The sequence below is a fragment of the Anser cygnoides genome, chromosome 2 (assembly GCF_040182565.1).
Source record: "Anser cygnoides isolate HZ-2024a breed goose chromosome 2, Taihu_goose_T2T_genome, whole genome shotgun sequence".
Taxonomy (NCBI): Eukaryota; Metazoa; Chordata; class Aves; order Anseriformes; family Anatidae; genus Anser; species Anser cygnoides.
The window spans coordinates 155,251,161-155,270,000 of NC_089874.1; the positions used below are offsets into that span (position 1 = coordinate 155,251,161).

Genomic DNA, 18,840 nt, shown 5'->3' on the forward strand with positions numbered 1-18,840 from the left:
GCACAGAGGAAAACACACATGTATACCACATACATATGTGGCTTGCCACGCAGATCAACAGAGGCAGAAACACTCAGCGTTCACATGAACACCACCAATGGCCTCATCCTGTTTCCCTCTCTGGTAGATCAAGATAAATGTCTGTGGGTAGAAAAATGTGTATACATCTCTACAGGATGGATCCCTCCAGTGGCTGGATGCAGACTTACTCTGCCCAGTAGCTGCCCACGGATCACAGTCTCCCCAGTTGATCATACCTGGGTACATGAGCCCAAAAGCCACAGCCCCACTCCGGTTGCTGGTACCAGCCATCACACTTGTGCACGCACACACACACACACCCCTCTCATTTGATCCCCAGAGGTGTCTCTGCAGTTGTCCTGGCCCTCCTGGTCCCTCTGGGAGCCAACTCCACCATACACAAGTGAAGCTCTCAGAGAATCTCGCTCTCAGAGAATCACACACGCATGCCCAGCTCCTGGGAGACATTTCAATTTCTTGCTGGCTGGTCTGCCTTGAGACTCCTGCTGATGCTGGAGCACCCTCACTTGCTCCAGTTGTCCTGTGACCCCTGGTCTCACTCCAGCTGCTGCACTTGGACTCCCCATACACACATATGCTTACCCAATACACAGGCCTTCAACCAGGAGAAGTTAGAAATGGAGTTTAATGAGAAGATAGAACAGATTGCTCTGATGACGCACAGTCCCCAGGACCAAGGCTCTCCTGGGACAGCAGGGGCCGGGGCAGGGACTCGTGTCTCTGACTGCGTTAATGGGGCTCTGGCATTGCTCTTGTGCCTCCGAGCTTCTTTGTGGTGATGAACTTTATATCCCATAACCTGAAAGGATTGCTTAACTGCACAAAACATTGGCTTTTTTGACTACTGTTACTTAGCACACGTGGGTTAATACTAGATGCTGAACTAGGATAGTCACACTGGGGACTTTCTTGTCTTCATTAAGACTTCAGGCTCTTCAGAATGAGGATTGCTTCTTACTATATGCTTCATGCAACAAAATATTTGCCATCTGTAGGACATTAACAAAATGTACATATTTAAAAAAACGTAATTTGGAGGTTATAGCACTTATTGTGTTCATTACTGTATGAGTTATTTTTCACTCTAATTATGTACTAAGAGCTTCAAGTAACGCAAGTCTGCATTCTTAGCATGAGACAATGTCCATGGCACAAATAATGTAATAAACCACATTACAAACAGGAGAATGGAGTTGAGTAAGAAGAACAAGAGTTCCATCTGGAATTCATTCCCTGGATAAATTCACTTTACTGCTTTAATACATTACATGTTTATTTGTTAAATGCATAAAACAGTACAATATAAAATATCGTTCCATGTCATAACAAAATAAGCTTTACAGCATTATTATCACAGTGCATCAGAAATATCTTGAATATGTGCTCACTCCATGAGAATATACTCATGTAAGGTGCTATAGCCCTAGAGATTTGATGTCCATGGACAAATTTTAGCTGCTAAAATTCTGCAGATCAGAGGTTCAGATGGAAATCAACTGACTGATACCCACTCAGAATCTGGAACTATGTCTTTCTATTTATTTCTTATTTAATTGAGGCCCTGGGCAACCTGATCTAGTGGGTGGCATCCCAGCCCATGGCAGAGGGTTTGAATTACATGATTTTTAAGGTCACTTCCAACCCAAACCATTCTGTGATTCTATGATTCTTTGATTCTACAGTAATTACTGTTGTTGGTTTTGTTGTTACTATTATCATTATCATTATATACTACGGTGTTAACAGTTACTTAGTAACTAACTGTAATGAAATTAGGCTTTCATTTTCATACCAAAGTACCAATAAATCCTGTCCAAAGAGCACATAACCTACAAGGCAAGACAGAAAATGGCAAATAAAAAATTAATCATAATATGTGCAATTCTTAATAAACAACTTCAGTACTGATGACACTCATAAATATAGGAAAAACGTAAACAAGAACAACTTCACTATAAATGTAAATGATAAAGAGAACAAGCAAAAGGCAGCATAAGAAACTGTACAAAAAGAATAATACAAAATGAACTAGCAGTTTTGCTCAGTATATATTAAAATATACAAAGATGTTTACAAAATTCTGCAGCTAATTCACAAAAAAATACACAAAGGAACAACTAGGCTGAATGGCCATACCTATTTCCTGTATCAGCATGGTTAATTCAATACCATTTAAGTCAAAATGTTAATCTTAGTCCATATGGTTTGAGTTCTATTTGTAATACTTCCAGGATAAATACAAAACAGACTTGATGACACACTAGGAACATTATAAGCTAAGGGACTCCATAACTATTATCATTCTGCTTGCTGCTGTTCAGTTCAACATGAACATCCACACTATTAAGCACTATGTGATATATATTCAAGAATAACCTTGAAATTCTGCTGAACACACCAAGAAATATAAGACAAGTCATAATGATAAAAAATAATTGTAAGGAAAGATATCAGATAATGTACAGGGAGTTATAAATCTCTATCTTGAATTTCTTCTTTGATTTCCTTTTATTTTTTTTTTTAATAATGTGCTATATTACAACTGAGTAAGAGTTTAATCACTGAGGACAGAAAGAAAATTCTAGTAGTCCTCACTCTTTGTAGATGTGTTGGTTAATCACCAATCAACAAATGGTTTTACTTTATGAGAATTACTGTTCAAAATTATTCTATGATTTATTCCCTAGTTAACAGAAATTGCAAATACTAATTACATCTGACAGTCCAGATTTAATCATTTAGATTAAAAAATGTTGTCTTCAGTTTTTCATCAGATAGATTTTGACTTCAATTTTTCTTCCGATGGGATTGAACTTAGCACAGTATTGTGCTTCTTTTCAGGGAAACAATATAAGGTTTGCTTTTCTGTCCATTGGAATATACTGCAGGGAACTGTCAAAGGCAATCAGTGTGGTAACTGAAGAGAACTTAGTTAATTCAACGTTAATGAATATCACAGAGGGCATCTCTTAGCAGATCCCACGCATCTTATTTTTAGCCGTGAACTCCAATTGCAAAATTGCTCCAGAGCTTCCCCCTCTCCTGATAAGAACACTCGTAATTTACAGCTTTTATTTTTTCATAGACAGATTAAAGCAATTCATATTACACCAAACTTTTAGCAAGCTAAATCATCTTCTTCTTAACTTGCTATTGTATGTCCACTAACTAGCTTACAGTGAATTTAAGCTTTCCTGCTTTTCAGTGTATCACTTCTGTAATTGCAGGGTAATTGCAGTCTTAGACTTTTGTCTCAGTACAGGATATTATTTTTCCAGATTATTCTTCCAGGAAAATATTTAAATACTAAAGGTCTTTTAATCCTCATAAAAAAATAAAAAAATAAAAAAATAAAAAGGTTTAGTAAAGGACCTGGTATAACTAGCAATAAAATAGATAACACAGCATATATATAAATATCACATAAATGACACTCTCAAGTGCTCTCTGTAGTTAAACAAAATGAAGCAGAATGATACTGACAAAAATACTCAAGTGCATTAACTACAACTAAACATGAGGATGAGTATTAAAACAACCATTCTAGGTACACAGTACATAAGTTTTATGAAAAGAACATTCCCTTCTCACCTTTTATTGAAACTGTAAACCCAAGTCTTGTTACATCGGATAGTCTGCCTTCACTTAAGACTAATGTCTTAATCTGAGCTAATGTAAATTACTATCTTAAATTGTTAATTTGGGTGACATTTCCCTGTTTGAGCTCTTAATGTTGAGCTATTGGTGCTTCACTTCAAAATATTGCTAGCATATATTTATTTACTCTTTGAAAGAGAAACATACGTATTAAATTGCTGGAAGTACACTTTTCTTCATTGCCTCACTTTGGATTTTTGATGCTAGAAATATGGCTATAATGTGCTTGATCTTGGCGTGGACATAGAATTGGACAGACAGTGGTGTTTCAGTTTTACAGATTCTTTTTTCCACCAGAACCTTTAGTGTATGTGCTTTCGTCGCAGTTTTGAAATCCCAGTCATTACTGTCTGCCAGCCTGTTTGTATCCCGTCAGCAGCCCGAGCTCTTCCACAGCCAGTATTTCACATCTGATTTACCAGCTGGGGCTGTGCTAGCATCACTTTTAGCACAACAGGGGACAAGTAGACTAGAAGGAGCACTAGTTATAGAATGATTTGGTGGTCAACATTTGATTTGGTGGTACACATTATCATCATTTTGTTGCACAGGAAAATGAAATCCATGCTGTCCTAGCTAAACTGGCATATAGGGAGATATTTAAAGTAGCAGATTATTAAAAGCTTGGAGTCACAAGACAGCAGTTTTTGGTTACCCACAGGATCTATGTGTAATATAGTCTCTGTGGTAGCAAAGATGCAAGTTGAAAAATAAGGCTCAGTGTTTCCAAATTACAGTTACTAGCTGCAGGGTGTTTTTTGTCTGTTTGTTTGTTATCGTTTCTTTGTTTTGTTTTGTATCATAACCCAGGTAATTCAGATTAATTATTGTTTTTCCACATACTGATTGCTGGTTTTCTGAAAAATCCCTTCCTTCCAATAATTGGGCACTAATTTGTCATCATTAATTTTTACTTTTTGTGATGTTTCTTTCTTCCTCTTTTCTCTTTTTACAGTGCTAGGTATAACTGCCAAAAGACAATGTGCACACAGGATAGAATAATGCTTCTGAAATATTACCACATGTACTCAGTCATTATCCAAACCAATTATTTTTGACAGCGTGTCGTTACAATAAATTAATAAAGTATTTGAAGACATTAGCTGTTCACTAAAAGCAAAACTAACGAGGATTGCTAAACATTTTCACCATCAGTTTACTATCAAAGTACTTATAAGACTTGATGCTTATGCAGGGCTTCCTTGACATGAGACTAGAGGTACTGCAATCATTTTGCATTACTGCTTGCAGATGGTCACCAAGAAGTATGGCATCACCTGTAGTTTGACCAGAATAAAAATAAAGCTAAAATGAATTGTATTTTAAAGGAAGAACACAAACAATTCTGATTGCCTTGATTTTTTTTTGTTGTTTTTTGTTTGTTTGTTTGTTTGTTTCCTTGGGAACATGTGTAACAGTGGCCACAAGGAGGTATCTGGTAGGTTGATGAGGAGGAAAATAAATTTGAGGAGGAAGAAAAATGAAAACTGTTAGTGAATTGATAGTGAAATGTATAGAAGTAACCACTCTGCCTTTAAGTTCCTGTGAAAGGCAGAAGAGCTTGTTTCGAGATGCTGGCACGCTGCCTCCAGTGTCCTGGAGCAACCTGTATTTCACTTCTGCTAGGCAACAAGTCGCAAGCTCTCCATTCCATCCTGCAGTACCTGCTTTGGTTAATACTGATGCTGGCTTTCAAAATCAGTCAGCTTTAAACCTCTGGTGTTGTAGTCCATGGACAAGCAGTCCCACTGACTGTAAGAAATGCCATAACTAGTGTCCGCTGCTTGGCTGTGGATGAGCAGTAGGCATTTTTCATCATAGGCTTTCATACCGTGCAAAGTGATCAAGTGCCTCCATGCACTTCTAAAATGCTTTGTTCTGGGGATGAACACCCTCTTTCTGAGGAATGACTCCAAGGTTGCATCCGCAGCTGTGCAGCTGCCCTTAGATCTCAGAAGCTGAGCTGCACTCATCCAAGAACTGACGAACAAGGCTGTTTTATCCACACGACAAGGAACACAGACCTGGGCACAGCTCTACTTAAGTTCTTCTTTTCATTTTTGTCTTTTCAACTTAGAGAGACGAAAGAAATGAGGGAACCAGGACTGGGATGGCCAACTTGCAGTAGAAAGAAGTCAGTGCTCTTGTTTTAAGAGACTTAGAAATGCTTGATAAACAGAAACTGGAGACAGAGAATAAAACTTGACTGAAAAATAATAAGGAAGAGAAGAAACTGTAAGTGTTTTTCAAATATTTTGGACAGATACATGTTGATCTGCTTCACTCATTCCAGATGAGTGGTACCAGACTAGAGCAGTACAGCACCTGGCCCTACTGCTCAGTTTAACCTTGGATAAAGAGGACTACTTTACTCATTACTGAAAAGATATTTTTTTTTTCTGGGATCATGCACAGTGGCTGTTTAATAGCTTAACACCTATTGTCAAACAGTAACAAATATTTCATCCACATAAAATCAGAGAGGAGTTTTAGACAGCAAAGTGGAATAATTCAATGTGGAAACTGGCAAAGGTCCTACAGCTAAGCCTGCTTTTAATGAAAAGTTCAGGGAACTTTTCTGCTGTGTTTGAACCCTGTTTTGTAATGGGGCTCTCCCAGAAATGTGTGGAATTCTTTCAAACTTAAACATACTTAAACATATACTCACCAATTATTCCTGCTTTTCAATTACTCCTGGGGGGGAAAAATAAAAATAAAATGCATACGTTTTTGTACGTCCTGATTCACACAACAGTTTGTTATGTTCAATATATCGTTTAGGTTCTGGTTTGCCTAATTTCCTTATGCTGTTGGATTACTTGTTTGAACAGGTATCTTTTCTTATGTGATGAGGGTAAAAGAGGTATTCTTTGTACCCCAGTAAATAGAAAGCTCTCAGAGTGTGTTTGTTTGCCTCTTGTGAGGAACAGTTTGTTTATGACTCAGGACTAAACTATTCAGGAAGTCTGAAAGCTGTACTTTGCAACATGCTAGTCCTAACTTGGTGGCTTTGATTTTATTTGGAATTAGGACATAGTGACAAAGTGTAACATACTATCCTCGGGTATTTGAGGTGTTGTGCTAAGACCCTTGGTTGATCAAAATCTGAGCCAATCACTGCAATATCGCTCTCCAGGTTTTGCTTGCTAACTTCCATTTACCCAGTTCAAATGCTGCAAATCTGCCAGATTTGTCCTGTTGCCCTTGGGATACATTAAACTCTTGAACCCCAACACAGTATGAGAAACAATCAGTGTCCTTCTGAGCTTCACTTTCACCACATATTCAGATAAGCCCAAATGTTTTTAATCTTAGCAGCATTTTAGACACATTCAGAAGAATTTTCTGCTGTATAGAAAGTGAAAGAATAATAATTCATCAGCCAAGCACATGCTTGCAGCACAGAGGCCTATGCACAAGCTGCTCTGAAGAAGTAATTCAGATCTATGTCTCTGCAAGTCTTTTTCTCCAGAAGGAATTAGAAGCTACAGCTCTGTGCAAAACTTTTAAATAAAGCAGTCTGAAACAGAGCAACATTAGCACCATTCTTCAACTCATCAGATTTAATATTTCTAAAACATTTATCAGACTAAAGTATGAGCCCAAGGCAAAGCTCTATGATGAACCTAATGGTGCATTGGGTTAGTGAGGCATGTCTTATGTTCATGTCTCTGCATGTTCATATTATAGCATATTAGGTTCACCTTCCTTTTCTGTGAACAGTTAACTGTTACAAAATTTATTGCACATTATTAGAAGTAGGTTTTCCAAAATAAATTGAAAATTTCTATGCATACAAATCCGTAACAGGAGAAGCCAAATCCCTATCAAAAATTTCATATCATGCCTTCTATCTTTTGACATGAAAACAACAGAAGGAATCTCTCCTTCCTTTCCATATAAAATTCCTAAATTTTTCTATTTATCACATGACATTATTGCTACTTACCAAAACTTAGCTGTTTTGAAAGATGTGACAAGACTGAAAAAAGATGACAGAGCAGCATCTTGGGACAAAAGAACTGTGAAGTTTAAATGCAAAATCCTGTAATTGATTGAAGGCTACATTCTGTCCCCATATGCCCACATATTGCTCTTATCAGCATCAATAAGAGCCACAGATTTACATCTAAGGACACTTTTCTGTCCTCAGATGTGACTCAGTAAAAGATTGTGTGTTAAGTAGAAAGAAAGTCTGTACTTACAAACTAAAATTATCAGCAACAAAGTGGCAGACAATCCTCCCAGAAAATACCTGAGAATATAATACCCAGAAAGTTTAGAAAAAAAGCAAGGAACGCATATTGGGGTAACAGAGGTGAACACTGGGTGGGAGGAGAACAGAAGGTTCTTGCAGATGAACCAACAAAACTATCCTAGGTGAACAGCAATTTGAAACTTTAAGTTACTTAAGCTACTGTAGGTAATATCCTAGAAATAAAGATCTCAACATTCCCAGACTGAGAGAAACACCCATATTGGTCATTTGGAAAGACATTCTGATTCTTTTCAGGCTTCCATGACCCTTATCCAAACACACTTGACAAAGTAGGTATCTCATCTGCATACACATTTCTTATTTTGTTGCATACCTACATAGCTGAGATGTTTGCCTGCATCAGCTATCATGTGAAAATACACTTTCACAGTAAGATACATTTAAGTGTGAAAATCAGACCCTTATTTTATCTTTTATTCACCAGGTAAAATGGCGTATTAACATAAGCAACAAATAATAATAAAAAAAGAATTACCTTGTACATATTGAAATGATTAAACACAAGATCAGTGCAGCCATCTGAGCAAGAACATTTCGCACTGTGCTGGATTCTAAAACAAAAGTATGGAAAATAATTTGCATGAGTTTACAGGAAAATAAATACATGATAGGAGGTGTTTGCAATGACTACCTTCAGCCCATAAGGCCAGTCTCTTCAGTTTCTCTCTGTTTTTAAGAGAGTTCGCTTAGAGTGATTCAAACCAGAAACCTAATTTTCATGCGCTGGGTGTCTCTCAGGAGTCATTTTCCCCTACGACCATAGAGACACTGTGCCCTTCAATGCTTGCAGAAAACAAGCGTTTCGGAATAATTGCCCTTTTCAGTTTTTATTCCCGTGCCCTTTCCTCTATTTTTCTCTTCACTTTTTTCTTTTTACATTTGTCACTGAAAATAGGTAGGAGAGGAAAAGATGTGAGCAGGGATAAGTGAACAATACTGATTTTAAGATTTTATTAAGGAGTCATTTAAAATGTATGTTTTTGAAATAAATTCTGTTCTGCAAGGATCTATATCAACGTTTTGAATGTGCACATTTTTGGTTCACTCTAAAAATGCAGTATATAGGGATAAAAATGTAACATACCTGCCTTGCTCAATGTCTCTTCATTTGCATTTATCATGAACTGAGCGCAGGATGGTGAAGCACAAAATGGTTTCCCAGGCTGAATAAACTCCTCATCTTTGCTGACAGAAGCTCCAATAGATGCTGGAGTTTGCCTTTGTGGCACATGGCTATCATATTCAGAGGAAAAGTCTGAATCGCCTGCCAAAAGTGCATGTGTAAATGAGACCACACAAAAGATGAGCTTTGAGAATTAGTGGTAATAGATTTTATACACACACACACACAAAATACTTAATCATAGGGAGGTTTTCAGATTCTTAGGAGTAGGGAATTGGCCGGTTCAATGAATGCAAGAGAAAATATTCAGAGCAAAGACAAGGCTGCATAGAGCATAACACAATGATGTTATTATTAAAAGAGCCAGGTGAAAGCATCCAGAGCCAGATATTAATTGCACCAGGATAAATGTCACTGATGATGTCTTTGTATTCAAGATCAGTCTAAAAATGCCCTTTTGACACAAAGGACTTTGTGGACTCACATTCCGCGAACTTTAATGCCAGGAGCTCAATTCACCACTTATAATTCCGTTGTTCATCTAACATTTACCTTCACATTTTGGGAGGCAACCCAAACAAAACCTATAGAAGGAGATACCAAATTCCCGGTAGATATAGGCTATAATATTGTAGCTGGTCAGAGCTTACCAATATCAGCCTGACTGGCCTCTAGTTTACTGCATCCATCAGGCCAAGGATCATCTCCATGGGAGGACTCCCTGTTGGTGAGGACAGCGCTGCTGAGCCACGAACTGGAGGCACTGAGACCGAACAAGCTGGCAAGAGAGCGGCGGATTTTCTTCCTCCGCCTGAATATGCTAGAAAGAAAAGACACATTGTCGAGGGATAGAATTAATTAGTCTTAATGAGCAGGGACAGAGCTCTGAAGCTTGCAGAACTGAGATGGAAGAACCAAGTTTGGATATGGTTCCCAGCTCCGTTGTTGACCCTGGGTATGTCACCAAGGGTGTATCAGCAGCATAGTAATGCATTGGGCTACTGTGATGTTGGGTATTACGGTACCAAATGATACTACTGTTGACAGACTTTGATACTACTCCCAGTGTTCTCATGCTCCCCATAAGTTTCATGTGGTGTAGCCTGGATCCCCAGATCCACTGTACTTTGTACTTTTTTTGGACTGCATTTTATATCCCATCCTAAACCAATGCTTCTTCTGAAATCGAGAGGGAGTTTTCCCAATGAGGAATGAGAGGACCAGACCTTTTTATTTTTATTTTATTTTATTTTATTTTATTTTATTTTATTTTATTTTATTTTATTTTATTTTATTTTATTTTATTTTATTTTATTTATTTTATTTTATTTTATTCCTTATCATGAAAACACCCCATTGGCAAAATCAGTTGTAACCCTCAGTTTTCTTTATTTCACACAACTCCAGTTATAGCAACTGTATACTGAACAGTTTTGGGGTAATAAAATTGGGTATGACTGAAAATTAAATGATTTTAATCACTGCACTCTCCAAACTAAATCACTTTAGATATGCCCATTAAGAAACAACACTGATATACATAAGTAAAGGAAAAAATAAGAAATTATCTTAAGCCAAGCAAAATGTAGGCAGCCATGCAGGTATCTCCAGATAAGTCCAGAGATGTTGAGCCAATCGCCAGCACGGAGTAAAACCTGCATGTAGCTCACTTACCGAACTAAGTTCTCTTTGTATGTAACGCTTGTCTGGGATGGTGTCAGCGTTATGTTGCCCTCTCCATCAGACAGAAAACTGTCTTCTGTCAAGACGTAATAACCGTTAGAAAGCAGTCGGGGGCTGCGGCGACATGTGAAGAGGGAGCCTCTCAGAGGGTCGGTGGAACAACACCCGTAGGCAGTGTTATCATCCAGAAAGGCACAAGCATAACTGAAAAGGAGAGAAACCCAAGCCTCTAATTAAGTGAATGTCTAGACAGTGCAAAAGCATGATTTAATAATAACAAATTTACATATGCCATCAACTTTCAGTTAATGGGAGCTGGCAATGAGAGATGGATTTAAAATATGCAGATAATGCTTTTACTTCTGGACCTAGGAGGCTTCAGCCAGCTACGGCATGACTGCCTCATGCTTTCCAGAGCTTCAGATTACAGGAAATAAAATCTTTTAAGTAAGGAGTGAGTAGTGACAGAGGTACAAGAGGTACATGTACAAGTTTTTCTGTGATAGGAATTTTACTCCTTACTTTTTTTTTTTTTTTCACTTATGGTGAGCCCTTTCTCCTCAACAACTTTGCTTTCCAAGTGGCCATGCAGTGACATCCATGAAAGAAAGGGAAGACACTGTATTGACCGAGGGGTTGAAATGGGCTTCAGCAGCAGGTTTCAGTATCCCATACAGAATGTGACAGAGGGGGAGCAGGATTTCAGTAGGGGTGGGGAAGAAAGTGGACTGGAGGTATTCTAAAACCTCATAACTGCAAAGCTAGTGCTTCTAATGCTCCATTGCAGTACTTCTAATTTCTCTTTAAATTAGTAATTAAATTAGTATCAGCACTTTAATTCTATGTGGCCAAGGGGGCTTTTACAATATCTCCAACAAAATAAAAAGAAAATTAAACAAGTATAATTTTCCTCAGTACCTCCGCAAAATATGTTCTGAGAGGCTACGTCTGTGCTCTCCATCAAACGCTGTTGAACCTGCAGAGGCAAAGGCCAAGTAAGAAGGAGTTGTTATCGTATCCACTGACAGCTTAAACAGTTGACAGGTCTTCACTGACAGGTACTTTGTGTAAATCATAAAAGAAGTTAAACAAAATGAAAAAATAATTAAGAGAGAGGTTGAAAGAGGTAAAAAATAAATAAATGAATAAATAAAGAGCATAGGAAAGATGGGGTGACTACAGGAAGGTTGTTTAATATCACGTCAACCAGGACAACACAGAATCGGAGCCAGCCATAATCAAACACTTGTACAGGTTATTAGTAATTTTAATGGTATTTTCGCAGAAATCTGGTTCATGCTGAAAATAGTACGCATACCAGCAATAATAAGTAGAAAGGAAGAGCCACCATTACCATTGCAACACATTTTTCGGATAAAATTTCCAGACATGGCACAGCAGGCATGGGGAAAGAGACCATGCCAAAAAAAATTGACAATAATACTGTGGCAGAAAATTAAGGAAATAAATAGGATTTGTCTGGATTATTACGGCTGAAGTTTGCAAAGCGCTGCCAGATGTTCAGCAGCTGCCAGAATCAATCTAACGAAATGCGAGCAATGGCTATCCATAGGGAGAATTTATATCTGTTGTTACATAGAATCATAAAAGATATGACCTTTCCCTGCAGAACCTTACCTCTGGTATCTTTAGAGCATCATTCTTACAACACTGTTAGTAAATGCCTGTCACTCACCTATGAGAGAAGCTAGGCCTAAGAGGACTTTTTTCTCTTTTTTTTAATGTTCAGTTATGAGCTGAAGCAAAGGAAAGACAATAAGGTCAGTGTTCCCGTCTTGTTTACCCTCACTTGCAGCTCGGTTGTCAGTCACAGCCTGGATACTGAGCCTTGGGAGCCAGCAGGGTTGCCAAAGAGGGAAGTAAAACTTTCTGGGGTATTTTTTGCAAATTAGTCCTGTTACCCTGCTCCCATAGATACTGTTTCTCTGACATTTCAAGAAAACACATTTCACTTTTCTGTGGGGAAAATCATGCTCTAACCCTGGCAAAAACAACTTGCAGAGGAGACAACTAGTAGAAACTTGGTGGGGGTAAAAGATGTAAAGCAGCATCAGTCAGAATGTCACATAGCAAAATGATTGTTGTGTGTGTTTCACTGACATATTGTAGACCTACTTTACACACACAGCCGGCTCCTGAAAGAATTTCTCTTACTTTAGGCAAAATCATGCATACGATCATGATTTTCAATTATGCAAAAATATTATTAAAAAAAAGAAAAAAGAAAAAAGAAATATATCTGAACAATAAAAGAAAACAGCAAAAACTCAACAGGTGGTTAGTAGATCTGGATGTAAACTAAAAAGGGATAAATCCCAAATTTTGTCAGTCCCTCAGGATCCTCTCCACACCATTTTTTTTTTTTTTTAATCAAAAACCCAGGCAAACGTGTACAAACTTACTTGCTCTCGGTGTTGATGCAACATGTGATATTCCATACATCTTGAAAAGGTTCATGCACCCAGGCAATACAGATTACCTGTAAAAGAGTTTAAAAAGAAAGAGAGGTACGTTTTATTTTGCTTTGTTTTAAAATCAGGAAGGATACTATCATGAATATGTATCACAGTATTACTTATAATACAGTCCACTGAATATTCTCATTCAGACAAAACTGCTTGGCTCTAGGGCAAATGTGTTTAAAAAGGGTTAGAAAGGAATAACTTCATCAACTAAATCTATTGCAATTCTCTAATAATCTGAGAGCGAAACTTCTTTCCAGCTACCGACAGCTATGTCACGGTTGTATTGCACTTGATTTTCTCAGTCATGTTAACGCAGAGTAGCAGCCACTAACAAACAACTGTAAGGATGGTAGCTTACAGATGGGTAGTGCTGTCATTAGAAAGCATTGACACAGACTGAAGAAAGCAGCAGAGCAAACCACAGTCCTTCTGCTGCTAATTTGGACTGCCTCATAAATTTGTGAGGTATGTGAGGTATGGCTCTGCAGGGCTGCAAGCTTCCACAGAAGTACAACTTTAGATAAAATATAGCATGTATATATGCTTATAACACGAAGTGAGAGCTATACACATGTAAATACATTACTGGGGAGGCGATGACTTTCTCTCCTTCAAAGAACAGTTCCTGAGCAGTTGCAATTTGCTTTTAACCTATCTTAAGTTATGATAATGTCAAGCTTCTATAAAGAGTCATGTAACGGGGTACAACAAATTGTTTCTCCACTCACTATCATGAAAATCTGTGGCTTATGCATTAATGAAGAGGGCTCTTGAAAGTCGTAATTAGCTCAATGCTGGAGAAAGCACGTAAACATCATGTTGTAGACAATGCTGCATAGTGTCCTAGCTGCATTTAATATTCAGTTCCATTTGTGGGCTATTAACAGTGTGAGAAGCTAGAGCAACAACACAAGCAAGCCAAAACAAAGCATTTGAACCACCATTGTAAAATTAAGCAGCAGTATATGTAAATCACGAAATGAGCATCAATATAGAAGCTATCACAGCATGAGAAAAGGCCAACAGCTTTAAGAAAATTCACTAAAAGTGAATCTAACATGAATATGGCAATATATTATGGCAAGAATCCAAATCAAAGTTTAAGGCAACACCCCCTCGAATTTCAAAACACCTGCAAGCGCGTGTCATAATATAAAGAAAAAGTCACTGTGCAAACCAGATCTTTCCCTCCCCAAATTAAATTAATCTTTAAACCAACTATGTCCTGAATTGATAGCCAGCAACCCCTTGTGCATGTTTACACTGTAAATATTTACATTAGGATGTACCAAAATACAGAGCTAACTATTAAAATAGCTGAAGCCCAGGCAACCAGATTTATTCTACAGTACCTACCAAAGGTAAGTGTCTACAAAAATACTTTTATTTGTTCACACAAATCAGTCATTGCTGAAGAGCATTTTAGTCTTCTTTCCCTTCAAGTAATGAGAAAAACATTCAGAAAAATACAAAACTTCCCGCAGAGCAGAGTATAAATGATTCTGAAGCTTAATTATTTCTCAGCTGCCAAAAATATTAAGAGATAAATACTTGTAAAATCTTCCAAACCTGGAAAAGCCATTTCACTATTAACAAATGCACGCAAAAAAGTTTCTCATCAACACCAGAGCCTCTGAGACGTGAGTGCAGGGTGCTCTTTCTGCAGCTTCCTGGAGCAGAATGGCACTGGGTCTTCAGAAAGGCAGGTCTATGAAGTCCCTTGTTTCCTTTTGAAAACAGCCCGTGCAATCAGCAGCACAGAGGCAGAATGAGGTCATGCTTCCTGTATGGTAGCCTCACACCAGAAGCATTCATTTTGAAGAGCAAACCGAAGATTAAGATTAGCTGGGGGAACACTCTTGCAGACCGTTGTGAAACACGGGCACACCGATGATAAACAACATTTCTTTCCAATTATGACATGCAGAAGAAAGACAAAACCTTTTCTCGTAAAGCAAAGTGGCGCAGATTTTTGTTTCAGCTTTACTTTTCTATCGTACTCAGAAAACTTTAGTGGTATACCCAAGTCAGCCCAGGTATTCGGTGAAAGAGCCAGGGAGCTTACTTGTGAGCCTGGCAGGCTTTGTTTGATGTAGGAAAGTGAGACAACCGCCACAAAATCCATGCACAGTAACAAGATACTTCGCAAAAGTGTTACTATACAGAAGAAGCATTTGGTAAGAGTTCGCAATTGTTTATGTTCTGTGGTCAAAAACATTATTGCAAATACAGATCATGCAACGTTAAGATAAATTCCCTTGAAAAAAAGGAATTATCTAAGATGTCCTGGTAAAAAAAATGATTGGCTGCAGAACTGTTACATGCAGAAGCAATTTAAACCAGACTACTTGACACCTATGAATTATATAGCTGTAGGGAGAAAAACTTCACCTGCAGAAAAACAGACAAAAGATGCTGGTTTGCATCTCTCCTGATGCGTGCACGCATCACTGACAAAAAGAAAGCATAAATCTAGTATAGTATGACTGATGTGCTTTAATAACAGCTTTCTCTTTGGAGAAGGAAAAATATTTCCACTGATAGCAAAGTAATGGAAAATTCTCAGTAGCATTCATATCTGAAAGCCACTGTCCCACAGACTTTTGATGCATGTACTTCGTGCACTGGTGAATATTTTACAGGTAGGTGCTATCCTATAGTTTATATGAACAAATAAATGTTTATATATAGCTTATTTATTGCCCTCCCTGCTGTTCCTCAAAATACCTACCCCACCCCAGCTGCATCTCAGCCTCATGGTATAAATTATAAGGAAATGAATAAGCCAACAGTTTTGCTGTACAGTAGTTTCAGGTCAGTTGCATACATTGCAAGTTCAACCCACAAAAGGAAGGAAATGTGAAATTACAACACTAAGTACCACATACGTTTCTGCTCTTCTCCCAGCCTTACTCCACCTTTGACAACGCTACAAATAAAGCAGAAAACATACTCCCAGCAGAAAACACATCATGCTGGGTCTGACTGCCTGAGGGAGGCCTCCACCTGCAGGGCTCAGGCGCTCGATCTGCCCAGTAGCTGCCCCTGGGTCCCAGTCTCCCCAGTTGCTGTTGCTGCACTCACACCCCACATACCTGCCCACAGAGTCGAGCCCCTTTTCGAGGAAAGATTTTATTAAGGAGACAGGACAGACCGTGCTGATCAGACGCAGGGCATGGTCAGACCAGCATACCGACCAGCGAAGTGTTTGCTATTAACTGGCCTTTCTAATATCCTTACCCTTGCATTTTCCCACATTTCTTCCTAAATCACCTAAATCCATCTCTTTCCACACCTCTCTTCTCTCACCTAAAAATCACATAATAAATCTTGTGCCACCCCCAAATGATCCCCCCTTGCACCCCATACCGTGTCCCGTGCTGCCAGGCAGCAAGCCCCCTCCGTCCCAAAGATGCTCTGGCGTTGACCCATCTGGGTGGGTTTCACACCTGGACACTGGGGCTGAGGCTCTCCTGGGGCAGCCCCGGGGCCCCAGACAGGGTGTCCCTTCTTCTGAGTCCTCACACCATGTTCTCACGTGCCCTCATGTCCTTTCCTCTCAGAAAGGGTATTTTAGCAGTGGGATGCCCAGTAGAGTGAATTAGGTGAACGTGGTGGAGGGAGTAGAGTGCTTATTGATTTAATGTGAAGTTCACAATGTTTAGATTTTCCAGCTTTCATCATATTCCAGTGACCATCATATCAAACCATTTGTCCCAAATCACAGCTCTTCGATAATGCCCTTTATAGAGTATTCAACAAGCAAAAAAAGATTCTGAGATATCTAAGAACTAATCGAAACATTCAGAAAACTGGGAGAGGATTGGGTGGTAATGAAAATCACAGAGCAGCTACATGGGGTCCAACTGAAGATCAGTCTTGCCTACTATCCTGTCCCAGACAGGCACCAAAAGCAGACACGTAGCGTAAGGAACAGGATGAGATTTTACACCTTTCCCTGAAACTCTTCCTGTCTGTATTCTTGCTGCAGAGAAAACTGAGACTCATTTTAATTCACCTTTGTAAATCATCACATTTTAAGCTAGGCGTATTGCTTTATGCAGTAGAACCACTTAGCAATGTCTGAACTGTCCTGGTAATTGAAAAACCTAATTCCCACAAATCCAGCTATCTTATTGCAGTTTTAAGAGGAGGCTGTTCCTTCAAAAAGCTAGAGTTTCATTGCAGTTTACAGAACTGCCACATCATATATGACTTTAATAATTTGCTTGAAAAGAGGAACAAATTCATTTTTAGTTTTATCAGATGGAAATCCCACACCAGCTAACTAAAAACCTTACTTTCAGGCTTGATTTTTTTTTCCAGCTTAGTTCTTTTAGCTTAGTTGCTCCTGCTATACAAGCAAAAAAGGGCATTCCTATTTTCATGGTGGAGTACAATGCATACATTAGCTCTGAGCTTGCTGATACATCCACACTGCTTGGATCTCGACATGAGCTTACCTGCCAGTTACCTTTGTATTATCCTACACAAAGAGCCCAGGTATAAAAAAAGTGTTTAGAAAGGATTCAAATCCATCAAACCTTTAATGCACAATAATACTTCTCTGTGCAAAGCCATGACTACTCCGTGCTGCATCTCCTTGCTCTTTGATTTTATGGTATCAGAAGCAAATTTGGTTGATATGTAACTTGATGTAGATGTAGAAATACTTTTGAGAGGAACTTATTACAATATCACTTCAATATACAAGAGCAGTGGAAAAGCATAAATGGGGAGAGAGAAGCTCTTCCATAAGAATCTGCAACTCCCCTTGCAACCAAAAATACTGATCCTTTAACAACTATTTTAACAGAGAAATGCTAATACTGAAATCCATCAGTCAAAGGAGAGTTTAGTCAACGTCCCTAAAAGAAATGACAGTTCCTCATCAGACTTCTTTGTAAACTTCCTTACGAGAAGGGCTACAATCTACAAAGAGCAGTGACCACCATTGAACAGGCAGGTAATGAACAAACAAGTCTCTGCTAACATTTGGCTGATTTAATTTAATTAAGGATTATGAAAGTACAAAAAGTAGGAAGAAACCTAGAGAGGTGGCGAAGGCTCGATTGCCTTCATTCCTTGTCTTGCACGTCTCCTCGTGTAATGGTGGACAGACCATATGCATAGTGGCATCTTGGTGTCTGAAAGCTGAACAGTTTACCTAGATAAGCACATCTTCAGAGTACCACCTAGGTGCTCTGTCTAGACAGATACAATTGAATCTTTGTTAGGGAGTTTCCTTGCTGCTTGATGAGTCCCACAGTGAAAACGAATGTTTCTCTGGAGGTGGTGATGTACTGCTGATCAGTGTACCTGAGCTCCTAGCTGTTTTTTGTGACAGTCTTGATGTGATTGGAATGGAACAATAGGGGAAGGTCTTGTACCGCTGTGCAGTGATGTCTTCTGGATATCATGTAATTCGAAAGGACTTAGTAATCTCAATGTATACTGAAAATATATAGTTGAGAAGGTGTCGGTACCATTGGTTCTTAAAGCATGAATACTGATTACTCATAGTATTGATGTCATGGTCGTTTCGACAATAAATTGTACTGATGAATGCT

The 18,840-nt window shown here is 38.6% G+C and overlaps 1 protein-coding gene and 1 long non-coding RNA gene across 2 annotated transcripts in view; both read right to left on the minus strand.

The window, feature by feature from the left end:
- The window catches only part of DNAAF11 (dynein axonemal assembly factor 11), a 50,801-nt gene extending 35,806 nt beyond the window's left edge, over nucleotides 1–14,995 (minus strand). Inside the window, exons 1-5 of the mRNA XM_066990760.1 lie at nucleotides 14,840–14,995; nucleotides 13,208–13,284; nucleotides 11,703–11,760; nucleotides 10,776–10,988; nucleotides 9,752–9,921 (exon numbers count right to left, since the gene is read on the minus strand). Of these exons, the coding sequence (XP_066846861.1) occupies nucleotides 9,752–9,921; nucleotides 10,776–10,988; nucleotides 11,703–11,760; nucleotides 13,208–13,262 (496 nt within the window). The 5' untranslated portion in view covers nucleotides 13,263–13,284; nucleotides 14,840–14,995. The remainder of the gene's footprint in view (nucleotides 1–9,751; nucleotides 9,922–10,775; nucleotides 10,989–11,702; nucleotides 11,761–13,207; nucleotides 13,285–14,839) is intronic.
- On the minus strand, nucleotides 1,276–7,642 carry LOC136789804 (uncharacterized). The gene is made up of 2 exons (XR_010828821.1): nucleotides 6,368–7,642; nucleotides 1,276–5,905 (listed from the first exon to the last, which is right to left on the minus strand). It is a non-coding gene; the product is annotated as an uncharacterized lncRNA (long non-coding RNA).
- Nucleotides 14,996–18,840: the final 3,845 nt, after the last annotated feature.